Source organism: Mustela erminea, chromosome 5 (genome assembly GCF_009829155.1).
Source record: "Mustela erminea isolate mMusErm1 chromosome 5, mMusErm1.Pri, whole genome shotgun sequence".
Taxonomy (NCBI): Eukaryota; Metazoa; Chordata; class Mammalia; order Carnivora; family Mustelidae; genus Mustela; species Mustela erminea.
In genome coordinates this window covers 70,678,882-70,704,535 of record NC_045618.1, presented here as the reverse complement: position 1 = coordinate 70,704,535, position 25,654 = coordinate 70,678,882, and the positions used below count along the sequence as shown (strand labels likewise).

Here is a 25,654-nt window from a genome sequence, read left to right as displayed (position 1 = left end):
CCCTGCTCAGCAGGGAGTCTACTTCTCTCTCTCTCTCTCTCTCTCTCTCTCTGCCCATCCCCCTGCTCCTGCTCCCTTTCTCTCTCTCTCCTCTCAGATAAATAAAATCTTTAAAAAATTAAATTTATTTTTTAAAATCCCAGGGGAGTTAAAAATGTGTATACACACACACACACACACACACAGGTGTCTTATCTTCTCAATCTACACACTTACTCAAGCTATGGGGATAGAACTCAAGCAACTGGATTGGATTTTGTTTTGTTTTGTTTTAATTTCCTTAATTTTTTATTCATGGTACCATTACCACAATTTACAGGGCAATATACCTGATATAATGAAAAGAGTAAGACAAAGACAAAGCTGCAACAGATCAAAGACCTTAGGAATGTACATCTAATTGATACCACATTGCATTAATCAGTAATTGCACTTTTTGCAATCTGTGGCTATGACAGTCCTGAACAAGAAGATTTTCCTATTTAAGTTTAGTGACTTTTCTGACTTTAGATCATCATTCCTTCTGTGGCAAATTTTTACAGTTCTTCTAATGCTTTTGGGACAACAGTCCCAAAGTAACCTGTAGCTTTCCTGACAACTCCTCGCTCCTCTTCTGGCTAAGAACTATAGCCCTTTCTTCTGTTTTTTTAGAACCTTTTGCTACCAAATCCACCACTTCTGCCACCAGATCCATAACCATCACCACAGGAGTCCCCAAGCTTCTTCTAACAAAATGCCCTCCTTCATGGGTCCATAATTTGATTGCTGTTGTCCACTATAACTTCCAAAATCATTATAGTTTCCACCACCACCATAGTTACCACCTCCAAAATTTCCTCCTTCATTGTGACCGTCATATCCTCCATCATCACGACCATTTCTGCCTCTTTGGTGTCCATATCCTGGTCCACCAACACCTTAGCCTCCTCTACTACTATAACCAGGACAACCACCACGGTTGCCACCATCACTTCCTCTATAACTGCCTCTGCTGCCACCACCTCAATCACCATAACCTCCTCTTCCACCAAAGTTTCTACCATGGCCAAAGTTAGCACCACCTTCAAAGTTTCCTCCATGACCCATGAAGTTGTCAGATCCACCTCCATGACGTCTTTGTGATCCAAATGACTGCACTTCTTGTTTAGAAAGGGCCTTTTTCACTTCACAATTATGCCCATTATGGTGTGATATTTCTGAACAATTTTATCAACTGTATCATGATCATCAAAAGTTAAAAAAGCAAATCCTCTTTTTTCTCCTCTGTCTTCCATAACTTCTATGATTTCAATCTTGCCATACTTTTCAAAGTACTCTCCCAAATTATATTTTTCTGTATCTTCTTTAATACCACCAACAAAAATTTTCTTCACTATTAGATGGGTACCAGGCTTTACAGAATCCTCTCTAGAAAAAGCTCTCTTGGTTCCACTACACACCCATCGACCTTGTGTAGTCAGGAACACATTGCTGCATCTACCTCTTCAACATGAGAGTAAGTCACAAAACCAAAACCCCTAGAAAGTTTTTGTTTGGGGGGTCTCTCATCACCACACAATCTGTAAGTATGTCCCATTTTTCAAAATGTTCTGTTAAATTAACATTAGTTAGTTTCTAAGCTCAAACCACCAAAAAACAGTTTTCTCAACTGCTCTGGTTCCTTTGGATCATGGCCCCCTCTTCCCAGTGGCAGCAGCAACAGCCGGACTGGGGCTTGGGGATGACTGGGCAGCAATTTTACCTCCATTTTGAGGCTTGATTCTCTCTCATTTTTTTTTTTTTTTTAAGTTCCACTGGTGAACTTAGTGCCCATCTAGAGTAAGGAACTTCTGCCCTTGTCAATGGTTCAGGCAATAACCCATTCAACACATTTTAGCCCACAGAAGAAACGGGAGTGCAACTTGTGGAGTAACTAACTCATCTACTGGTCAAATCTCATTATAACTCCACCAAGGACACCCATACAATAACATAATTAACATATTTCCAGAAATCACAATGGCAATCTCTTAAAGCTTGGGAAGAAATGCAATTGGTGCCCAAGCACTCAGTATAGAATAATAAATCAATGAAAGAAAAAGGTAGCAGACAATATACATATTTATCCTTCAATAGTCTTACTCTTTGATGTTCTGCTTTGTTAATCTAAGAACTTTGTCTCACTATTTATAACAAGAATGAATGAGACATTTAAAGAGTGTAAAAAACCACAAAATACACACTGAAAATAATAACACGGTAACACATACCATGTGTCAGTTACCGCTATAAGCATTTTACAGATCATTTTCTCCTCTCAGTAACAGGCAGACACTATTAATATCTTCATTTTAAATGTGAGGAAACTCAAAGTTACATAACCTGACCATGTAACACAACTAAGTAGCAGAAGCAAGATTCAGAGCTAAGCATTTTGAGTCAATAGCCTACCTTTTTAACTACTGTGCTCTATTGATACTTGCTTATCTTTATGGCCTTCCCCAATACAGGTGGAAAATCTTTGTTTCCTTGTCTCTTTTGAATAATTTATCCCTACTAAAAATAATAAAGAAAAAAACCTGTCACCCCTTTGGGGTTTTATACTAAAGAGAAAAGGATATGGAAGAAATTTATAAACCACCAGAAGATCAAACATTAGAAACACTAAGTAAGCATTGTCCTTTTAAGGCAGAAATAAGGAACCATTCATTGTCTTACCTTGAAATTTTCTGCTGGAGCAATTTCTAAGTTAGCACTTTTCAATTCCAAACCACTCTTATTAGAAACTGACCAGACCATGATTAAACAATCATCTTTCCAAATTTTGTAAGAAGACACTGATATGGTTTCATTATGACAGACCTCCACAAGATCTGAATGCACGTGTTCAGAAGTTTCTTCCAGCAAAGAAGCAGCTAAAGAGGTTTCATTAGCAACTGAGGGTGCAGTGGACTGAGAAGGGTGAAAACCTTCCATATTATTATCAGTGAACAAAGAGGGTGAAGAAGAGAGCTTGCAATTGGAGAGTTTCTCAACTGAGGGCAGTTCTGTGAGTGACTCAGAATCCAAAAGCTCAGAGTTGAGAGAAAATTTACTTAATTCTTTGTCTCCTCTATCCTGCAAAGTATCCAAATAATAATCATCTTCGTAAGTTGCTTCTGACGAAGAACCAAAGTAAGAACAGGTCATATGAGCACTGGTGGTTTCTCCACTTTTGGATTCCTTGACTTTTGATTTCCTTCTGAATTTGTGAGATACGGTATCTGCTTTTCCTAGCTGTAAAAATAAAACATAATAATTCCACCAGTGATGAATTTTAAACATTTTTCTGTAATTTCAAATGAGCATCACTTTACTAACTTAAGATTCTATCTGTAACGCATAGATTAACAAAAGAATCAGAGATGAATAAAATGTTAAGCCCTAAAATTCTGACAGCTACCTCATTTTGAACTATTAGCTAAGTCTTATTTCTCATAAAAACATAAAATTAAAAAAAGAAAGTCAAAAAGTCATTTGTGAACAATTCTGAAAATTTGCTCAGTTTTGGAATGCTAGAGTAGAGAACTGCAAAAATTAAAAACAGTGAGGGGCACCTGGGTGGCTCAGTTCGTTGGGTGTCTGACTCTTGATTTTGGCTCAGGTCAAAATCTCAGGGTCATGGGACTGAGCCCCGCATTCACTCTGTGCTGAGCACAGAGTCTGCTTGAGATTCTCTCCCACTCACAGTATCCCTCAACTACTTGCATGCACTCTCTCTAAAAAAATAAAAATAGGGCACCTGGGTGGCTCGGTCAATTAAGGCTTCAGGTCATGATCCCAGGGTCCTGAGATCAAGCCCCACATCAGTCTCCCTGCTTAGTGGGGAGCCTGTTTCTCCCTCTCCCTTACCTACCACTACCCCACTTGTGCTCTCTCTGTCAAATAAATAAATAAAATCTTTTAAAAAGATAAGAAAAGTAAAAATAAAAAGCAATAACATTTAAAAAATAAAATAAAAACAGTGAGATACCTAGCCATTTTTTGGGTTTCCAGAGTCGTTCTGTAGAAGAGAAGATACCTTAAAATACAGGAATGGCTCAAACTCTGGTTTGTCAGTCTATAATAACCATGATTTCATGGCCCCACAAGTCAATAAACAGAAAAGAAAAACTGATTTTATCTTAAGAACTAACTGGCAGTAGCTGACACACACAGCAGGCAAGAACTCTATCAGTGACTAGTGATGTTTCCTCCAGACTCAGAAAATGGGAATGGCAAATCTGCCTTCCTTGAACCAAGACTCCTGGGAAATGGTCTGCAAATCTACATTAAGAGTGGAGTGATGGGGGCGCCTTGGTGGCTCAGTGGGTTGAAGCGTCCGCCTTCGGCTCAGGTCATGTTCCCAGGGTCCTGGGACTGAGCCCTGCCACGGGCTCTCTGCTCAGCAGGTAGCCTGCCTCCCCGCCTCTCTCTGCCTGTCTCTATGCCTACTTGTGACCTCTGTCTGTCAAATAAATAAATAAAATCTTTAAAAAAAAAAAAAAAAAAAGAGTGGAGTGATGGTTCACAGTTCACTCTTACCCTCCAAAGTCCTATCTAGAATCAGTGTAGCAGACTGGCACTACTCTAAATCCACATCTCCAGCCTTCTTGTGGCCGCGGGGCCATCATTCACAAGATTCTAGTTAACCAGAATTCTAGTTCCTCTTCCATACCCTCTCACCCACTCAAGTCCCAATACTTCTTCCAACTCTCAGCAGATAAGTTTGTCTCCTATCTTTTGATTCGGAAGTCATCAAACAAGAACTAAAATTTTATTCACACAAAAATGAAAAGGAGTGGGTGGGTAAAGGACTTCCACTTTCAAGTAGCTGTGGGACTTGAATTAGAATGTTCAGTGTTGCTCCTCAAGTCACTAATGCTCTGAGTGTTTTCATTTGTTCTTTTCCATGTTTCATTTCAGGTAGTTTTAAATACTTTGTCTTCAAGATTTTCTTCCTCTGTACTGTCTGATCTGCTGCTATCAGAAGCTCCAAAAGCCATAAGACACTAGAGTGACATATTTGTTAAAATGTTTAAAGAAAAGAAACAGTCAACCTAGACTTCAGAGAAAATAACTTTCAAAAATGAAGGTAAAACCAAGAAACAGACTCTTAACTATTGAGAACAATCTGAGGGTTACCAGAAGGAAGGGGGATGGGGGGTTGAGTTAAATAGATAATGGGGATTAAGGAGGGCACTTGTAGTCATGAGCACCAAATGTTGTATTAAATCACTAAATTCTACACCTGAAACTAATATTACACTGCAGGTTAACTTACTAGAATTTAAATAAAAACTTAAAAAACTAAAGATGAAAATAAAGTGAAGGCAAAGATGGGGGGGGGGGGGTCTTGATCCTTACAGAGAATTACGTAAAAAATTAACCCAAAAAGGATCTAGTATACCTTAAATGAAAAAACATCCTAATTATATTTCTAATATTGAGCTCACCACCAAAAAAAAAAAAAAAAGGCTGGATCATTTGTCACACTGAATGTTCTCTTGAGAAAGACTTTAACTGAAAGCTTTGCACTTTGTTGAGAGCTTCAACAGTAGCCATGGGATTCACAGATGAGGGCTCCATAAGCCTAGGTGCACTGTGACCACTGAGAACCTCCCCAATGGTGCCAGGAGATGCACAGGTACCCTTACCACAGTCAGCTAGAACACCGTAAAGACCCAAAATAAGTCACCTTGTGGCTGAAATCCAAATGCTGAGACAGCATTCAATACATTACTTATTAATATATCTAGATTGAATTTTTTTTTCCTTAGTAGGGAATATCAAGTCTATAGTTGATCAAGTCTATCAACTAGAAAAGAAAGAGAAAACAGGCAAAGAGTATAGGGATAGACGGAAAATTCCACCAAGAGAGAAGGAAGATGAAAGAACTGGAATGATGTAAAACTCAAGAAAATGTGGCTCTAACCACAATTCTGTACCAGGTAGGTCCATCAGTCCACCAAACGGAAAATTACATGGAATTCTGAGATGCTCAAAAATAGCACCTGCCCTTCACTCTGATATTTCATTCTTTTACTATGATAATAATATATCAGCATAAAAAGTTTTTTGATCATAATGCCTGAGTATAATTTTCATTTTGTGTAATTCCTTTCAGTCTCAATACACTTTTATCTTCTTAGCAGTTATAAACAAAGTATAAATAAAACTTTATATTCTGCCTTTTTGCTTAATATATTACATGTACTTGTTATTTTACAATACAGTATTTATCATTTTTAATGGCTAAGTAATATTCTGAGCTAATATAATTTATGTATCCATTCTCCTACTATTAGACATCTAAACTGATTTCTATTTTTTGCTATTAAAAATGCCATTTTGAGAAGTACTTTTTCCACAGACATATCAATATTGTTGAACTACTGTTATTGCCAATACTTTCATCAAGCCCCCTTCCCACTGAGAACTGTGAAGTTCCCACTGAGAACTCCCACAGGAGTAATACCTGTGGTCATATGTGTAACTTTGTTTGGACCCCAACCCTTGCCCCAGCTGACTGGACTACAGAAAATACCTGACTCAAGCTAAACTAATTAGAATTTCTCTTTCAGGAATATAAAAAGTATGTCATTGGTGGCTCTGGAGCTGGGAAAGCCATTTCCCACCATGTGTACGAGAGCCAAGAACTTTTGCTGAGCCAGTTGTTTTGTACAAGACAAAAAAGTTTAGTTTCAGATTCCCAGAGGAATATAATGGACTACTTACCAAATTGACTGTACTTTCTGATCCTAGCCCAACAAATAATGAAGATGCCAGCAGCTGCTTTTCTTTCTCCTCCTTAGATTGGGTATGGACTTGACACTGATCCTTTTTTGTTATATTTTGGTCTACATTCTCCATTATTATACTCTCTTGAGGAACAGGCGGAGCTTCAGTTTCATCCCCAGTTTTGCCTTCCTTCTTGGGAAGATAACCCTCTTTACCCCACAATTTCTTTATACCTTCCAGCTTCAAGCTATTTGTCCTAAGAAGATTAAGAATGAAATCAAAACAACTTAAATAACTGCTGAAGAGTTACTTTCTCAAGGCATTTTTTAAAACACATCATTGCCATGGTCTTTTAAAAACAGCTTTCACAGGTCCCCGGGGTGGCTCAGTCGGTTAGGCAACGACTCTTGATTTCAGCTCAAGTCATAGTCTGGGGGTTGTGAGATTAAGCCTTGCATCAAGCTCTGCACTGGGGATGGAGCCTGCTTAGGATTCTCTCCCTCTGCCTCTGCCCCACCCCCTGCTCACACTCTCTCTCTCACTCCTCTCTCTCTGTCAAATAAATAAATACATAAATAGATAAACACATACATACATACATAATACATACTTTCATATTCTATATGTCAGGAAGTAAAACCTAGATTTTATTTTAGTTTCAGCCAATGTCCCCTCACCCCCCAGCTAAAGGATTGAAGGCAAAAGAACTCTAGACTTAGTTTAAAATTTTAGATCACTTAATTTTCATTTTACAGCTTGAATAAGTTATCCAAAAACAGAACTACTATAAATTAGTTCCTTTCTTCCACTGACTTTTCAAAAATACCTCTAATGCTGATGAGTTAAAGATCAGAAATGACTTTTAAGTTTCTTAGCTATAATCACCCAATGAAGGAATAGACATTATATAATAAAATCCTGTTGAAAGCAAAATTAAAAAATCATTCAAACCCATTCTTAACCCATCCAACAAGTTTTCTTAATGTGAACACTAGTTACATTTTTAACTATTATAAATGTACTTTTATTAAAATGAAATGAGATCTGAGCTATAAAAGAAAGAAAAAATTAAGAGTTCTGGCATGAAGTTTATGTTTCTTTATGCTTGAGTTGAAGAATTAAAAGTAGTGATTAGAATTTGGACTCACCTACTGTTGTGTCAAAAGTTACAGCTGTGAATAATCCCAAGTGCAGACTGAAACAGCCAAAGATTACCTTTATTGTTTACATATAAGAACTATGTGTTCATTGCACTTGGCTCATTTAAGCATCCCTGTCATAGTCCAAAACAGCATTGTAAAATTTGTACCACAAGATAGATCATAAAATGAATCTAACAGAAAAACTCAGAAATATCTGTACTGGTTATTAGTCCCTTCCAGTTTGTTGGAATCATGATCAATTTGGTTTTCTATACTATGCCAGAAACAAAGACAGGTGGTTATACCTCATACTGAGTCAAGAACTAACTGAATGTTAATAAAGAATGCCTAGAGGGAATCTGTCTAATCCTCCTCATTGGATTTTACTGCTGGAATGTTCCTTTAAAAATATCTTGATTTCTCCTTTTCTTTCACGTACCAAAAGAGCCTTCTAAAAAAGTTTTTATTAGAAAAAGCAAAACTATTAGTTACCCATCAGACCTGTGAGAAGAAAAGCAGTTTTCTTGCATGAGCAGATCAAAAGTGGTTACAGGAACCACTAAGATGACCCCTAGCATCTCTAGGATGCTCAACAGCAGAAACTCAAAGGGATTCATAAATGCCCACAGTGTTTCTATAACCCTATATATTTATACATTATATATATTCTATATATTTATAAAGCATATATATATTTTTATATATAAAAATACATATTATATAAATACAAATATTATATATATATTATGTATATTTATAAAAATATATCCTTTAATTAAGAAGAAAAAGGGGAAACTCCCCAAGTTTTACTAGTAAATTATTTAAATATCAGTTAACAAAAAAAGTTAAGTGTGGTGGACCCTGGGATGCTCCATTCAGATGACCCTTCAATAAAGGACTTGTTGCCCCAGTCGCTGGGAGTACCGCATGCTTTGGCATTGCCTCGGCTGCAGAGTGACACATTGCCTGAGACCATATGCCTCCCTGGGCAGCCCACACCCAGTGACTGAGGTACAGAAGTGTAGAGTCTGGCCACCCATGTAGACCCAACTCAGGACAACTCTGAAGGGTCACTCTAACTTCTGAGCTACCCACAGGGTCAGCAGAGACTGCTGTTAGACTGCATTGCATCTTAACTCCTTCCTCTGCCCAAATCTGCTTCTTTCTCCTTCTTTCCACAGGTGGTGATCACAAGGGCACTACTTTACATTCTGCATGCTAAATCCATCACGGAATGCACTTCCCAGGGAATCCAATCCACAACAACAGGCAAAATAGGAAAGGAGAGGAAAAATAAGCCTAAAAGGAGCTTCAAGATACTTTAAAGATTTTTCTAGCATATTTCAACTGCATACATGCCTATTATCAATATAAATTCTCCATCATGGATTACGTATTGGCAGCCTAAAAAGCAGGAAAAGTAAGAAAGAACACAAAATATGTTTCTTTACAATATGAGACACAGTGTAAAAGAATTTTTTTAAACATGAGTCATCTTTGCTTGGGTTTTGATAAATTTGTGAGTTTACATGGTGTACTTTTGTATTGTTTTAATCACATCAATCAAACACAGATGTAAATTCTGGCCAAACTAACTTCAAAAGGTTAGGGATACACTTTAATTCAGCTCTAGGAATTCCCTTTTCAGATAGCCCCCAAAGACGGCCTAAGGTAAGAAATTCTAAGTTGGGCTTGCTACTACTTTATTCTCAGCTTGCTAGAGATTGCAAAAGAGTGGTTGTCTGCTCTCTAAAGCTGATTTGCCTTGTCAATTACCACATAGGTTCCCAATTCTGAAATCATGTGTAAGCTGTGGTCCTCTTTGGAAATAAATTTTAAATTCATGCGTCATGTTCCATCTCATGGTAACATAGCATGTGTGTCAGCAGGTCTGCCAAATGTCATTTCTCTCAGAGTAGTACATGTATATGTATAGGATTTACAAGGATCAAGTAAATCAAATCCCCCAGATCTTAGTTCAGTACTAAACAAATAGATGCTGTCACCTGTTGTGCAGGTGAAAGAGACTAAGTTTCCTCCTTGGGTTTAGAGGGTTCCTGTCCTCTCCTTCCCTTGTCCCGGTGTTCTGTCTGGGGCATTTATTTGCTACATTCAAATGCTCACAAATTGTATGTGTTACCCATACCTGGAATACCGAAATTAAATGTCTGGGAAAGAAAAGGGTGTCAACAGAGCAACCTAAGAAAGCCTAAGAAAGAGAATTTCATTCAGCATATCATCTTATATTCCTCATAATCTACACAGATTAGAGTCAGTCTTCTGGTAAATAGTTCTTCCAACCATCATGCTAGAAGACTAACAAATACAAAGATAAACATAAAATAAAGTGACTGACTCCATTATGAACATATGAGGACTCAATATTCAAATGTATCTTTCAAAGTTGCCACCTTTGAGATTTTATTACATTTATTCCAACAAAGCTGCCATTACTCAAAACATTTTTTAATAAGCACTGAATAATATATGGAATTGTTGAATCACTATACTGTATACCAGAAACTAGTGTAACACTGCATGTTAACTGGAATTAAACTAAAATTGTTAAAAAGTTTTAACTCTTTTAAGAAGCTTCTTCACAAACAAGGAAGCCATTTTCATTACTTTATGTCATGTCAATAACCAAAGTTATCCAGAGTGGTCACTAATTTCATTTGATTAACTCAGCTTTTGGATACTGATAATGATGGCAATGACAATTAGTATTCATAGTAGCAGCTTCCATGTATCAACCACTTCCTATGCACTGGATTTTATTTGTATATATTACCTCACTTTTTTAACTTAAAAAAATTTACTTATATTTCCCAAAATTTACTTATATTTCCAAAATCAAAATCTACCTAAAAAGATTGAAGATTTAGCTCCACATAAGACATTTAGACAAATATATCACCAATGTTCACAGTGGCAGGAAAGAAGCTCTGGAAGCATTTTGAGCAAAGTATGCAGCTGACTTAAATGAAGTCAGTCATCTTATTTTAGGTTCATCTTCCAATGAAATGGCTCTAAGATTCTGAGAAATGGAGAATGACATGCTGAATAATCACCTACGTATTCTTTAAAATAATCAACTAGGTATTCTTTAAAAAACCTACGTGTGTACATGTGTGTATATATATATAAATGTGTGTATAACACACATACAGAAACATACATACACATGCATACATACACACGATATGTAGTAATAACACACATATCATTATCATGTGTAAACTCTATGTACATTATGCTGTCTTGGAAGGAAGCAAGCTCTCTTACAAGATCTCTTGTCCAACATCAACACCCTGAAAACAATAAATAGAAACCACTGAAACAAGAGCTGAAAGACTTAAGCTTTCAGGGATGCTTCTACTTTAAAGAAATTTAAATACTCTTATGTTCTCGATTTTAGTAAGAAAGGAACTTACTCCTTTAGCCCGGTCTCTGCACTATTCCCAGATATATCTGAACCAAGAGAAATGCCAGCAGGAGACTGTCGTCCAGTGAAGCCAGATGAAGAAAAGGAGAGTCCATATGGTTCAAAATTGAGAACTAGAATTTTAAAACAATAATTTTAAAATAAAAACAAGTTCATATTTAAAACAAAGCAAAAGTTAGAGGGGAAAGAAGAAATTAACAAAGTTACTATTCACTACTGAAATAAAATAACTTAAGGTTAGAATCCAATGACAATTTTTATTTATTTCATTTTTCTTTTTTTAAGTAACCTCTATACCTAACATGGGCTCAAACCAGAACCCGGAGATGAAGAGTTGCCAGCTCCACCAACTGAGCCAGCCAGACACTCCTCCAATGACAATTTTTAAGCTGGAAGAGACTCTGGAGATGACCTAATCAAATAATTATAGCAATAATAAAAAAGTTATCATTCATTGGAAGTATTACAGTCTGTAAGCCATTATCTGATCAAACACAAACGGTACTTCACTTTTATCTTTTCATCTCCCTTAGGAGCTAAAGGAAGATGCAATTAGGAAAGATACCTGATAAACCAGGTCACTGAAAAGTTGCTGCTCCCAGACAAAAATGTTTAATGAGCTATGAATAAAGAGATAACCAAGATTTTGCTTAGCAAAATGATCTTAGGCACATTCCCATACTGAATGGACTAATGGAGCCCTCAGTGTGAAATTTCCCTTACTGAAAACAATAAGGTTTACTCAGGTTCAGATTCCTGTGAATCTGTATACCCAAATGAATTCAATCAAGAACCATAAAAATTCATATTGTTATTGTGGTAGAGCAAAAGCCAATATCCAATCTCCTCTTTTAAGTAATAGAAACCTCACTTCTTAGCTAGGTACATGGCCCCCAGAAAAGAAATGACATTTCCAGACTCCTCTGCCATGAGCTCCAGCCAATGAAATTATGTACACATTCTGTGCACAAGTTCTGGAAGGAATCTTCCTGGATGAAAAAAATGCCTTTCTTCTCTCCCTTCCTCCTTTACATCCATGAAGCCATCATCAATCCTAGGCTGCCCACTTCTGGAATTTCTTTAACAGGAAAAAGTAGTTATCTCTGTCTTGTAAAAGGCCACATTTTGTTAATTTGTTTTCTAATATGCTATGTAGCTATACTTAATCCTAACTGGCATAGTTTTATCTTTTTGGACTACCTGGATTATAATACAAAGGACCTTCTTAAATCATAAAAAGTGCTTTATAAAATATAAACGTGAACTTCCTGTTATCTTCATTTTACAAAGGAGAAACTGTGGCAGGATTTACCATGAACTTACCAAAGATTACAAAAATAGGAAAAAGGATAGAGCCAGATAAGAAATCAGATACCCTGGTTCTAGAGCTCCACTCTCAAGTATTCTATTATACTGTCTCTTCCAAAGGAAACAACACCTAATCTAAAGAGAACTAAATAAACTAGTTTAGGATAAAAAAAATAAATTCTATATCTAAAAAGAATGATACAGAAGAGAAATCAATGTGTAGTAGAAAAAAAAATGATAGGCTAATTAATAACCAGAAGAACAGAGTTCTTGATGTACATCAGGTATTAACTGGGTACATGAACTAGACCTTAACTTCTCTGTCTGTAAAGTGAAGGATTTGGGCTAAATCAGCAGTTCCCAAATGCTGATTTGATAACCAAGATCAAGCTGACTTTGTAGAATCTCCCACATACAGCCAAGCTTTCCAAGGTTCAGAAACAAAAGATACAGGAGTAAGGCTCAAAAATCTGTATCATTTTTAAAAAACTCCGTGATTCTGATTCATAATCATATTTCAAAATCACTTCTCTAAATAGACAATTATCATATCATTTCACTCATATGTGAAATATAAGGAATAGTGCAGAGGACCACAGAGGAAGGGAAGGAAAACTGAATGGGAAGGAGTCAGAAAGGGAAACAAACCACAAGACTCTGGGCTCCAGGAAACATCCTGAGGGATACAGAAGGGAGCAGGGGGTGGGGTGATGAGTACTAAGGAGGGCACGTGTGCTGATGAGCACGGGGTGTTATACACAACTAATGAATCACTGAATACTACATCAAACACTACTGATGTACTCTATGTTGGCTAACTGAACATAATTTTTAAAAAAAGAAATCAACTCTCTAAATCCTTACAAGGTCCTTTTCAACTAGAAAATCCTCCCATTTTAAGCTTTTCAATCATGTAGTTTAACTTCCTATCCCATTTTGACCTCTTTTTAATAGCATCCGTAACTATTATCAAGCCTCTGCATTAACAAAATAGCAGTGAAGAGCTCAAGAAATGTTTCCTACGCATGAGTAAAAACAATTTAAGCCAAAGCTCAAGTAAAGATTGAGCAAAAAGAATTCAAAATCAGAGGTAGAGTTTAAGAGTGGGGAGGAAAAAACAAAACTAGACACAGAAGGGGACAACATCTGGAGACAGGTAAAATTCCTAACCTGAGACAACAGAATAAGCACTGTCATTTACAGAAAGCCTGGAAAGGCTCGAGGCTGAGAATGAACTTCAAGCCACATTATTTTCATTCTTCAGTAAAAACTTACCAAGATCATTACAGAGGTGAATGACTAGAAGAGCATAAGATTTTTTTTAAAAAGTTAACTAGACATGTAAGAGTTCATGTGCATGTGGGGAGCAAGAAGAAAATAACAGTATGCAGAAAGAGTCAGAAGAAGGAAGTAGATGGCTGAATTGCAACTTATACTTTTTTGGTGTCATTTTAAGATCAACCAGTTAGTTGTACTCATATGCCTACCACAGAGCCTGGAAAGTACTCAACAAAATCATTAGATGATGAAAGTGGAGATGAAGAGCTTTCAGCACTCACTCTCACTATTACCATTCTGAACTCCTACAAAGATAATATTCAGCAATCTCTCTTTATTAATATGCATACTTCCCATCCACCATCCAAACATCTGAATAATCTCCTTTTTACCAAAATCATGACAGACATCTTTCCCTGACAGGCTACATTTCTGAAATGTAAAGTTATTCTTTCTTTTCTTAGCTGTTTCTAACTTCACTGATCAGACATTTTGTTCGAGGAAGCATTCTTAAACAGTTTATATAAGCTCCTCAGAACGAAAATGAAACTCACTAGTCCATGGTAACCAGATTTGTTTTTTCAAACTTTTCTATAGATATGCTCACGTAAATAACTATGAGCCCTCCCTTTATCACAGTGACCCAACATGATAATTCCACCTTTGAGTTCTTTCAAAATTCCGAATGGCTTCCTTAGGCACTTATGTATATGGAGCCTATGACTTTGAGACTATCTCTGGGCTAACTGCTTTTTTCTGGGTATCCAAATACCTAATCAGGGTAAACAAGTCACAAGCAGATTTAAAGAGAGATGATAAAAACATTCTCAGTTATTTACATTACAAGGCTATAATGTCAACTGCATTAAAAAAAATCATGTCCTTGGGGCACCTGGGTGGCTCAGTGAGTTAAGCCTCTCTGCCTTCAGCTCAGGTCATGATCTCAGGGTCCTGAAATCAAGCCCCACATGGGGTTCTCTGCTCGGCGGGGAGCCTGCTTCCCCCTCTCTCTCTGCCTGCCTCTCTGCCTACTTGTGATCTCTCTCCCTCTCTCTCTCTGTGTCAAATAAATAAATAAAATCTTTAAAAAAAAAAAAAAAATGATGTCCCTGCAATTAAGCTTGTTACAGACCCATGAAAACTTACCTTTTTCCTGAGAAAACTTTTCCTCCTGCCGTTGGTGGTGAGGTTTGTAAGGTGCTGCCCCCTGACTAAGTTCTTCAGCCACAAAACCATCCAGAAAAGATAAAGAAGCATCTACCTGTATTAGCATGAAGCAAAAATTAAAAATTAAAAATTAAAATTATATACCCTAAGTATATACCCCAGTAGACTATACACTCACATAATTTTAATCCATGTGTCTTAAAAATAATTTTAAATGTAAAACTGAACTTCAATTCTGAAAGTGCCACCAAGCTCTCTAGCTTTCTAAAACATCTATATTCAAATCAGTTAGCTAAGAATGTTAACAATGTAAGTCTTCTGCAATTGTGATCAATTTCAGTGCCCTGCAGAATGAACTGCAACCAATATGTTACAGCATCATATGACTGAGACAAAGACAGTTCCCACCCTCACGAGAATTGTAACCTACTAGAGAAGACACCTACACCAGGAGCTACAGGATCTGTATTAGTTTATGCTGGGGGCGGAAAAATAAGGTGTGGGCAAGGCTAGCTCCTTTTGAAGACTCCAAGGAAGAGTAAGTTCCTTATCCCTTTCAGTTTCTGAAGGCACCACTATTCCTTGGCTTGCGGCCATATCACTCTGATCTCTGCTTCTATTGTTAGTTGGCTCTCTCCTCTCTGACTCTTTCCTCACCTTTATGTCTTGTGATCATGCCTTCCGGACAACTCAAGATAATCTCCTCATCACAAAATCCTTAACTTAATCACATCTACAAAGTTCTTGTTACCATGTAAAGTTCCAGGGATTAAGGTGTGTACACTGTGGGGAGGCCACTATTCAGACTCCCACAGTGCCTTGGATTTAACCATCCTATTCTCTTCTACCTGAAAATGTTTTTTCACAAATCTATGGAAAATTACTTAATTTCAGCAGGAATAGAAAGGTATGAGAGAATGATTAAGTGAAAAGAAATGAGATAAGGAAGAGTAAGGGGAAAAGAAGAAAAGAAAAAGTGAGTGAAGAGTGAAATCTACACAAAAGGCTATGACAGTGGAGGCTTCAGAAGCCACAGGTTTGCTTCTGGTTTAGCCAGGTGTACACTAATAGCTCAGGTAATTAGAAGAGCAGGGGAATCTCAAACAGTTAAGTGGCACATCAAACTCTGAATCTGGAAAGGTTTAGTTTCTTTCTCTCTTTTTTTTTTTTTAAGATTTGATTTATTTGACAGAGAGAGACAGCAAGAGCAGGAACACAAGGAAGGGGAGTGGGAGAGGGAGAAGCTGGCTTCCCGTTGAGCAGGGAGCCCAATGTGGGGCTCGATCCCAAGACCCATGACGGCCTGAGCCGAAGGCAGATGCTTAACGACTGAGCCACCCAGGCACCCCAAGAAAGGTTTAGTTTCAATAAGATTCTTACAAAATGAAGCTATGTCATCATCGTTATCTTCTACTGGAGGGAAAGAGGAAATAGGTTACTTCCTAGTTTACTACTGTATGTAGCATATTTATTCACCATTTCAATGAATGTCTCTGGAATGCCTACCAAACATGAAAGCAAGGCCTCTGCTTTTAGGAGCTATTTGAAAGAAGCAATGGACAAAGGTTCAAAATGAATACAAGTCATGAAAATCTGAGTCAGAATTAGTGGGAAGGCTACCTCTCCTATCCTCTTTCTCAACTATATTTGACAAATAAAAATTTGTACAAATCTGATTTCCTTTTGGAAATTTCCTAATTTATGCCAGTCTGGGGGAGAGACCGGTATGCACTCAGGGTGAGTAATAACTGAGCTCATTAGGTTAAAAAGGGTGCTGGCTGAAAGGTGGGAAAAGGAAAGGTGGGTAATCAGGTTCTAAAGTGGGAAAGAAGTTAAGACACCAGGGGGACAAAATGCAACAGAGAACTATTTTTTACATTCTCAAAGAAAACAAAGTAATAATTAAATGACATATTAAAAAATTAAAGAGAGACTAAAAATTTTTAATTCTTGAATTACCATATGTTAAAAGAGATGGTCACAGGATATAAATGCCTTCATTGCAGTCCTCCAGAAGAGATACTCCTCTATTCCTGACTATTCGGGATCACTACTGACCTGCAGCTCTCAAATTCTCTCTCATACTAACGTGAGAAAAACTCCGACCTTCATCGTCAATGTTACAGAATCTATATTCTGATAGATCCCAGATATATCACAAATGGAAGAATTAACCTGTTACAGACAATGTGATTTTTACAAAACTAAAATACAGATGACTTACCACCATGTCTTCACAGCTCTTATCAACTGGAAGCAAGGTCTTCATAAGCTCCACATTCTCACGTAAATGTTTTAATTCAAATGCATGCTGTCTCATACAAGTATCCAGAGATACGGTGAATTCCTGGATTAATCTCTCGACTATGTTAGAAGAGTGTGCTTGGGATGTCAACTTGGTAACAGCAGCGATTAACCAAGCTTTTGTTTCTGAAGAAACTGAGTCACTTATAAGTAACTTGTAGAGCTTGGTTAGAACTTCCTCTGGTGTGTCCTTATCTAAGAGGTAGTAATACTCCCCTAAGACCTATGAGTAAAACAAACAGATGTTTATATAGAAGTATCAAGTTACACAGCAAATTGTACTCAGAAATCCAAACAAAGTAGCTACTGCTGGAGTCAATTTACTCTAGATTAAACATACTGTCATAGCAAATTATTGGATAAGGATAAAACTATACATTTTAGGTTCAAAATTATATAAGAATTGGAACTCCATACAAAAAGGTTTTCCATATCTTTATCATTAACAATATATAAAGCAGCCCACCTTTATAAGTTCACTTTCTTCTGATTTTCAGGTTTGGTTATTGCTTTTTATATGCCTGTCCACACTCTGTTACTTATTTTGCAATAAGCATTTAGTCCAGGGGTTCTCACATGCTAATATGCATGAGAGTCACCTGAGGTGTTTCATAAACATACAGATTTCTAGGTTCTACCCCCAGATATTCTGAGTTAATATGTCTGTTTTGGGGATCTACAATACACATTTTGAACCAGCATCAGCTGATTCTGATGCAGATGATCCAAAGAAGAAACTCTGAGGAACACTGATCTATGTTACATATGTTTTTTCTTACATCTAATTTATTTAGGTGATACATAATCCTACTGACCTAAGAATCATTAATAACTGATAATTCAGGGCACCTGGGTGGCTCAGTGGGTTAAGCCTCTGCCATGACTCAGGTCATGGTCTCAGGGTCCTAGGACTGAGCCCCACATCAGCCTCTCTGCTCAGCAGGGAGCCTGCTTACTGCTCTCTCTCTGCCTGCCTCTCTGCCTACTTGTGACCTCTTTCTCTGTCAAATAAATAAAATCTTAAAAAAAAAAACAAAAAAACCCCCTGCTAATTCATGGAGTGTGAGATCTTTCCTAAGTGCTACTTATGGAGTATTTTCATGTCTTCGAGTAACACTGGCATCAGCAGGTAAAAAAACAAAACAAAACAGTGAGGTGAGATGACAGGCAAGGAAAAATTTATAGCTAGTAAAATGAACAGGAGGAAAAATAAATAGAACTAAGTAAGTTCAATCTTTAAAGTAGAAAGATAATTTTTATGTGGTTTAATAAGATGGAAGATAGCTCTAGAAAAGCTAGTAATCTAAATTCCAGTTCAAAAATTAATGGAAAGATGGAGTAGGTGCATTTTTCCCTATTCTTCCCAATAAGCATACCTAAAAACCCTTGATGTTATGTATAAAGCACACATAAAAAGACACCAATAGGTGGAGAAAAGAAGGCTGACTGCTAAGGATGCTGGGACAGTACAGTGGGTTATCTGCTGCTTCATACACCCCAGACTGGGTACTAGTAAGCCAGCAACCTGGAAACACCAATGGGTGCAGACAAACTGGCCCAAAGTAAAGCCTGCCCTCTAGTGAAAGAGCCAGGAGGCCAGAAAACTTTAAGACAATAACCCTTCTACTCCAGCCAAGCACTACACAGAAAAGAACCACAGACCCACCCACACCAGCACAGGCAGAGTAGAGAGCCAAGACTTCCACCCTACTAAGCTGTAAGAGGCACCCCCATTCCCATACAAGGGTAGTGACTGAGAAGTCCCAGTGGAGAACCAGGACTTTCATCCCCACCAACTATAGAGAGGCCCACTCCTCCACAGTGTCCATGAAGACCACATATGAAGCCACTTCACCTCTACCCAAGTATAAGAGGGACCCCACCCTACATCTGCCAGGGTAGGGTCAGAAGAAGCCTAGAGGAGAGTCAGGACTTTCGCCACGCTCAGCCATAGCTAGACAACCCCTTCACAATGTCAGTGGAGGCCACACAGAAGAGATCTCAACACCTGTGTCACAATACCATCACCAAAAAAATCTAATCAACATTTATTGGACATGCATCCAACAATGGCAGAATACCCATTCTTTTCAAGCACCCACAGAACATATAGTAAGATATATCTTGGGCCATAAAACAAACCTCAACAAACTTAACACAACCGAATTCACCAAGTATTTTCTCTGAAAACAATGGCATCAAAGTAGAAATCAATAACAGGAACTTTTCCAAACACTTAAAATTAAACAACACTCTTCTATACAATTTTTCCAGAACATGGAAGAGAAAAGAACATTCCTTCCTTCAGACCAAAACTGTAACAACAGAGTAGAAAAAAAAAAAAAATCTCATGAACAGAGATGTAAGAATTTATTTTTTTTGAAGATTTTATTTATTTATTTGACAGACAGAGATCACAAGTAGGCAGAGAGGCAGGCAGAGAGAGAGGAGGAAGCAGGCTCCCCACCAAGCAGAAAGTCCGATGCGGGGCTTGATCCCAGGACCCCAGGACCATGATCTGAGCTGAAGGCAGAGGCTTAACCCACTGCGCCACTCAGGTGCCCCAAGATGTAAGAATTCTTAACACGGAATCTACAAGAAATCTATACACACACACACACACACACACACACACACCCCCTAGATTAGTGAGTTCAGCAAGGCTGCAAAGATTGCAAAGCAAGATTGCAAAGACAAGATCAAAATACAAAAATCTACTGTACTTGAATAAACTAGCAACAGACATGTGGGAACCAAAATTAAAAATACAACTTATTTACTACTGCTCTAAAGAAAGTGAAAGTATAAATCCAACCAAATTTGTACAGAATCTGTACGTTATAGAAAGAAATAAAAGCACTATAAATATATGGAGTGACATGGAGGAAAAAAAAGAAATAGCTGCCAATACAATAACCATTTAGGCAAGGATTACCAATACTAAAACCACTGGTGAAAGGCAGTTGAGGAAAAGATGCTCATGAATAGCCACATAGAATCACCTACAGATTAATTACAAATTACCAAGAGAAAGGGCATCTTTACAATGGAGAGATCTAAATAAAGGTCATCATCTTAACCAAACAATGAAACTTAAAATCACTAATGACTAGAGGAATTGATACCAAATGCATCCTGATGATGCAGTGGAAAGTACAAAATATTGTTATTGTAGTATTCTTGCTAAAAATGTTTAACCAAACCAGAAATAATGAGCCAAATTCAGAATGCTGGGTAGTCTGTAAGTCAACAGCATTCATCCAAAAAAATCAGTATCATGAAAACAAAAGGAAACTGAGGATCAATATAAAATAAAAGAGGCTAAAAAGACAACCAAAGGCAATTTGTGAACCCTGACTGGATCCAGGATTGGGAGTAGTAGAAAAACAATCATAACAGACCTTTTTTGGACAAATGGATAAATGTGAAAATGGACTACAAAGTAAGTGATATTAATGGATTAATGTTATATTTCTTATTACCAATGTAATAATTGTTCTATGACAGGACAATGTCATTCTTAAAGATTTACAGTGAATTTTTTAAGTCATGATATCTGCAACTCTATTGTAAATGGCTCAGCAAAACAAACTGTATATAGGTAGAGCTACATATAGATATAGATACAGTAAAGCAAAGGTGGTTAAAAAATATTAACTGGGAATACAGATGAAAAGTATAGAGGTACTTATTATAGTAGTCTTTCAATGTTCCTGAAGTTGAGAAAAAAATTCTTAAATAAAGGTCTGGGTAAAGTTTAAGTTAACAAGCTAATATTTGTTCAAAGTATAAAATATTAAAATATGTACAGCCTATGATCTAGTAGTTGTACTTCACCAAATCTCGAAACTCACCCATATGCACACAAAAAAGACAGAGAGGTGATGGTATGCGTGCAATTACCTATGATTATATTATATACATGTGACCTTCATCCTACAAAGAGATGATCTCCTTTGCTGGCTTTGATGAAGCCAGGAAGCATGTCAGGAGGTCCACATGCAAGAACATAAATGCAGTTCTGGGAGCTAAGAGTAGCCTACAGTCAACAATCTGAACCTCTAACACTCAGTCCTACAGCTGCAAGAGTCTGATTTCTTCCAACAACCACATGAGCTTGGGAGGGGATCCCTCACCAGTCAAGATTCAGATGAGACAGTAGCCCCAGCCAACACCCTGACTGAAACCCTCAGAGTCTTTAAGCAGAACACCCAGCTGTTTTAAGCAGTAAGTTTGTGGGAACACACAGCAACAGAAAACTAATATAACAGACACACAGTGTTCACATATTCTAACACAGATTTGCACAGAAAACACAACAAACGTATTGTAGACACAGATGGCTAACCAAATACCTACACTTAAAAGATCAGACATGAGAGATGGCAGGGAGAATGAACAGACAGCTAGATGGTTAAGTGACAGAAACTAGCCATTGGGAAAGAAAATTGACAGCTAGAGTCAGCAGAGTAGAACTGAATGACTTCTGAAGGAAATAAACTGTTAGTATTTGGTATTATAAAAAATGTTATAAATACTTATGATCTAATGTACTTTGCTCACCCAACTCATAACTTGAAGAAATTTCTGTGGATAAAACACATTTTCCACATCTAGTAAAGTGAGATAAGACTGAACTGCATAAAGCCTTAATTGTTGATCTTCTGTTTCATCATCAAAACCTACAAAGAAATTGATATATCATTTTAAATTCCACTAAATTCTCTAAGGACTCCATAACAAAACATTTAATTTTTAGATCTCTATTTTACAGAATGCAGTAATTTACTAACCTTCTGCAAGCAGTCTCATAAAGTTATTGGGAATATCAGGATGCATGACATCTCCTCCCACTGAAAACACAGCATTCATTGTCTGAATAAACCATGCATTATCAGGAGCATATGTGTCCACAGTGTTAAGAACAAGTACACTTCCAAGTGCCAAGTATTAAAATTATCTTCGCACCAACCTTTTAAAGAATAATCCCCAACCCATCCTACCTTGTCATTTTTGCTCCTAACCTCTGCCAATAAATTGTTCTATACTCCAGTTTAATGTAAAATAGATGCTTAGTAAAAACTTATTTAATAAGCTTAATAAACTAAGTTCATGTTGCTTCATCTAGCACTGTTCCTTGTACGTAACTAAATATCCAATGAATAAGTGTGAAATAATTTAAAGAAATGTTCCAGCTGACTAAGGACAAATAATGGAAAATGATACACACTTCAAAGAGGCTAAATGTGGTGTGTCTACCAGAACAAGCTGTTTAACATCTTCTCTAATCTGTTCTGCTTCAGTTCTAAAATTCTATCATTCTGCTGGCCAGAGCTACAGCACTGGCTAGGAAAAAACTATACTTAAGCAATTTCCAAGACACCTGGATTAACACTGCACATTTACTCCTTCTTAGATTTAAAAAGCAGACATCTTAAAAAGAATGGAATCTCCTTGTGACCTACAAAGTTACACTGACTTTTAAAAACAAAATGTGGAGAAGAGTGACATGTGGAGTTCCCAACCACCTTATCACAACAATTTCCAGTATAAACAACAGTGGAAAGGATAAATTTTAGACGCTGAGCCTTACTCTCAAGGCCCCTCTGTAAAACAAGAACTTTTACCAGAAAAGAAACTAAGTATGAAGTAAAGTCAAAGATAAGGAGGCACTGGGACTCCTGAGTGGCTTAGTTAGTTAAGCATCTGGCTTCGGCTCAAGTCATGATCCCAGGGTCCTGGGACTGAGTCCCACAACACGCTCCCTGCTCAGCAGAGAGTCTGCTTCTCCCTTTCTAAAGGTATCCATGACTCATGGTCCAAACAAAGGATATTTCTCAGCAAGCTCAGCTATTTTGCCAACCAAATTGACAATAATATATTCTTCTTTGCTCTGATGTAAATATTCAAGCATTTTCTGGACAATCACTATTATATTCTGTGCATTAGTAATTCTGTAAAGAAGTTCCAAAGTCTATTTAAGAAAGAGAAATAAAAACAGTATTACAAAACTATGCATGATAACTCCAATAAATACAGCACTATATAGGTTTATAATACAGTTGATTTTCCCACTTTTGCACAGGTCAGCTGGGCAGTCGGTTAGTAGGTGCTGAAGAAATGCACATTTTAACTGAAACAGAACTTAAAGATAGAACAAAAAAATTGTCATTTTTTTGTGTCAAAAAAATTAATCATAATCAATTGCAAAGTCTAAAAGGCTTCTACTGATCTCAATAGGTATAATCTGACTACTACTACATAAGAGGCTACTACTACTACATAACTTTTTAAAAAATTTAAAGGCTTACTTCTTAAACCTGTATTACCTATGCCTGTATGTGCATGCATATATACACACATAAAACAAATTAAAAAATCCAGTCTTGCAAACTATTTTCCACACTATTCAACTGAAAACAGCCCTTGAGCAGGTTTGTCAGCCGAGGGCAAATGGCCTCTAATGGACAAGGGTTGGTGGCTCAAGTGCTTCAAAGCCTCAGCAAGGCCTACGTTCAGAATCTCAGGCAGCAAGGAAAAACTGTGTTATAGCCACCATCTCAGTGCTCAGGAATATACCTCTTGCTTCTTCAAGCAAGATGATGGAAGACCAGTACCACAGTAAGCTCCCATTTGGCTGGGCTTTCTAAGGCCCTACATTAAAGTTCTAAAAATCCTGTAATTCCCAGAAATCAATGAGACCAAGGGCAGTCCTGGTCTCAGAAAGTATTATTTACTGGTATTTTAGGATCAACAACATTAGCTGCAAGGGAACGTCAACATATCTCACTTGTCAGACTTGTTCATTAGGGCTCTTTTCAATTTTTCAATCTTTATAGCCAGGATTTGAAGTGCAAAAGATAACTGTTTCAGTTAATCTTTGACTCCATTTAAAATCTACAAAAACACAGGTCCCCCTATCGTTAGTTTTCAATTTATCTAGCTGTCTCAGACATGCTCCCTATAGATTCTAAACTATGTATTATATATTTTTAGATAATTTACACCCCATTTATTTCCTACTCTAAGACCATGCAATTTAGCATTTCCAAGACTGCATGAGATATGACATTTTTATGTTACCCCCTTCTTTCTTCCTGTAAGAAAGATAAGTAATAAAACCAAGTAAAAGGGAATCCCAGTCCAAAGCAACAGGTCCCTCCATACCCAGGGACCAGCGTTCCTGGTATGCAATTACTTATAGAGGTTAAATGTGACAGTGGCATTCAAAGACAGTACTGCAATACCATCTTGGGATACCACTGATACTTAGTATCTTCCCCAAAGGATTCAAACTACTTTTCTCACTACAGGTAATAGAAAAACAGATTAGACTTGACCATTTTAAACAGATCAGACATGATCATTCTATTTTCCCTTGGACTCTCATTTTTAAATAAGAGCCTCCAAATTAAATATAGCAATAAGAAAACTGTACCTAAGTCAATTCTGCTCAATTTAGTAGCCAATCACACAAAGAAAATGCATGCTCTATACCTGTTCAAAGTGGAAGAGCCATATAATTATTAGTTACTGTCCTGTGGTGCCTTATCACTTTTCTATGATGCCTACACATAGAAATTAGTATATCTGTAAACTTCCCAGATTCATTTGAGGTAGATAACAATTTTCAGATGATTAAAAACATGAATTCAAAAAGAAAAAATATGAAGCACCTGGGTGGCTCAGTCATTTAAGCATCCAGCTCTGGATTTCAGCTCAGGTAATGATCTCAGGGTCATGAGATCAAGCCTCACCTCAGCCTCCATGCTAAGACTGGAGCCTTTTTTTTTTTTTTTTTTTTTTTTTTTTTTAAGATTTTATTTTATTTATTTGTCATAGAGAGAGAAGTGAGAGCAAGCACAGGCAGACAGAGTGGAAGGCAGAGGCAGAGGGAGAAGCAGGCTCCCTGCCAAGCAAGGAGCCCGATGTGGGACTCGATCCCAGGACGCTGGGATCATGACCTGAGCCGAAGGCAGCCGCTTAACCAACTGAGCCACCCAGGCGTCCCTAAGACTGGAGCCTTAAGAGTCTCTCCCTCTCCCTCTGTCCCTCCCTCTCTGCTCTCTCTCTCTCAAAACAAATATATAGGGGCGCCTGGGTGGCTCAGTGGGTTAAGCCGCTGCCTTCGGCTCAGGTCATGATCTCAGGGTCCTGGGATCGAGTCCCGCATTGGGCTCTCTGCTCAGCAGGGAGCCTGCTTCCCTCTCTCTCTCTGTCTGCCTCTCCATCTACTTGTGATTTCTCTGTCAAATAAATAAATAAAATCTTT

At 37.5% G+C, this 25,654-nt stretch overlaps 1 protein-coding gene and 1 pseudogene across 1 annotated transcript in view; both read right to left on the bottom strand.

Annotated features, from left to right (window-relative positions):
- The window catches only part of AP4E1 (adaptor related protein complex 4 subunit epsilon 1), a 60,789-nt gene that overhangs the window by 6,950 nt on the left and 28,185 nt on the right, over positions 1–25,654 (bottom strand). The window contains exons 12-19 of the mRNA XM_032343716.1: positions 23,217–23,356; positions 22,176–22,288; positions 21,946–22,064; positions 17,303–17,605; positions 15,058–15,172; positions 11,315–11,438; positions 6,736–6,994; positions 2,698–3,255 (exon numbers count right to left, since the gene is read on the bottom strand). Coding sequence (XP_032199607.1) covers positions 2,698–3,255; positions 6,736–6,994; positions 11,315–11,438; positions 15,058–15,172; positions 17,303–17,605; positions 21,946–22,064; positions 22,176–22,288; positions 23,217–23,356 — 1,731 coding nt within the window. The remainder of the gene's footprint in view (positions 1–2,697; positions 3,256–6,735; positions 6,995–11,314; positions 11,439–15,057; positions 15,173–17,302; positions 17,606–21,945; positions 22,065–22,175; positions 22,289–23,216; positions 23,357–25,654) is intronic.
- LOC116591064 lies at positions 142–2,418 on the bottom strand (annotated as a pseudogene).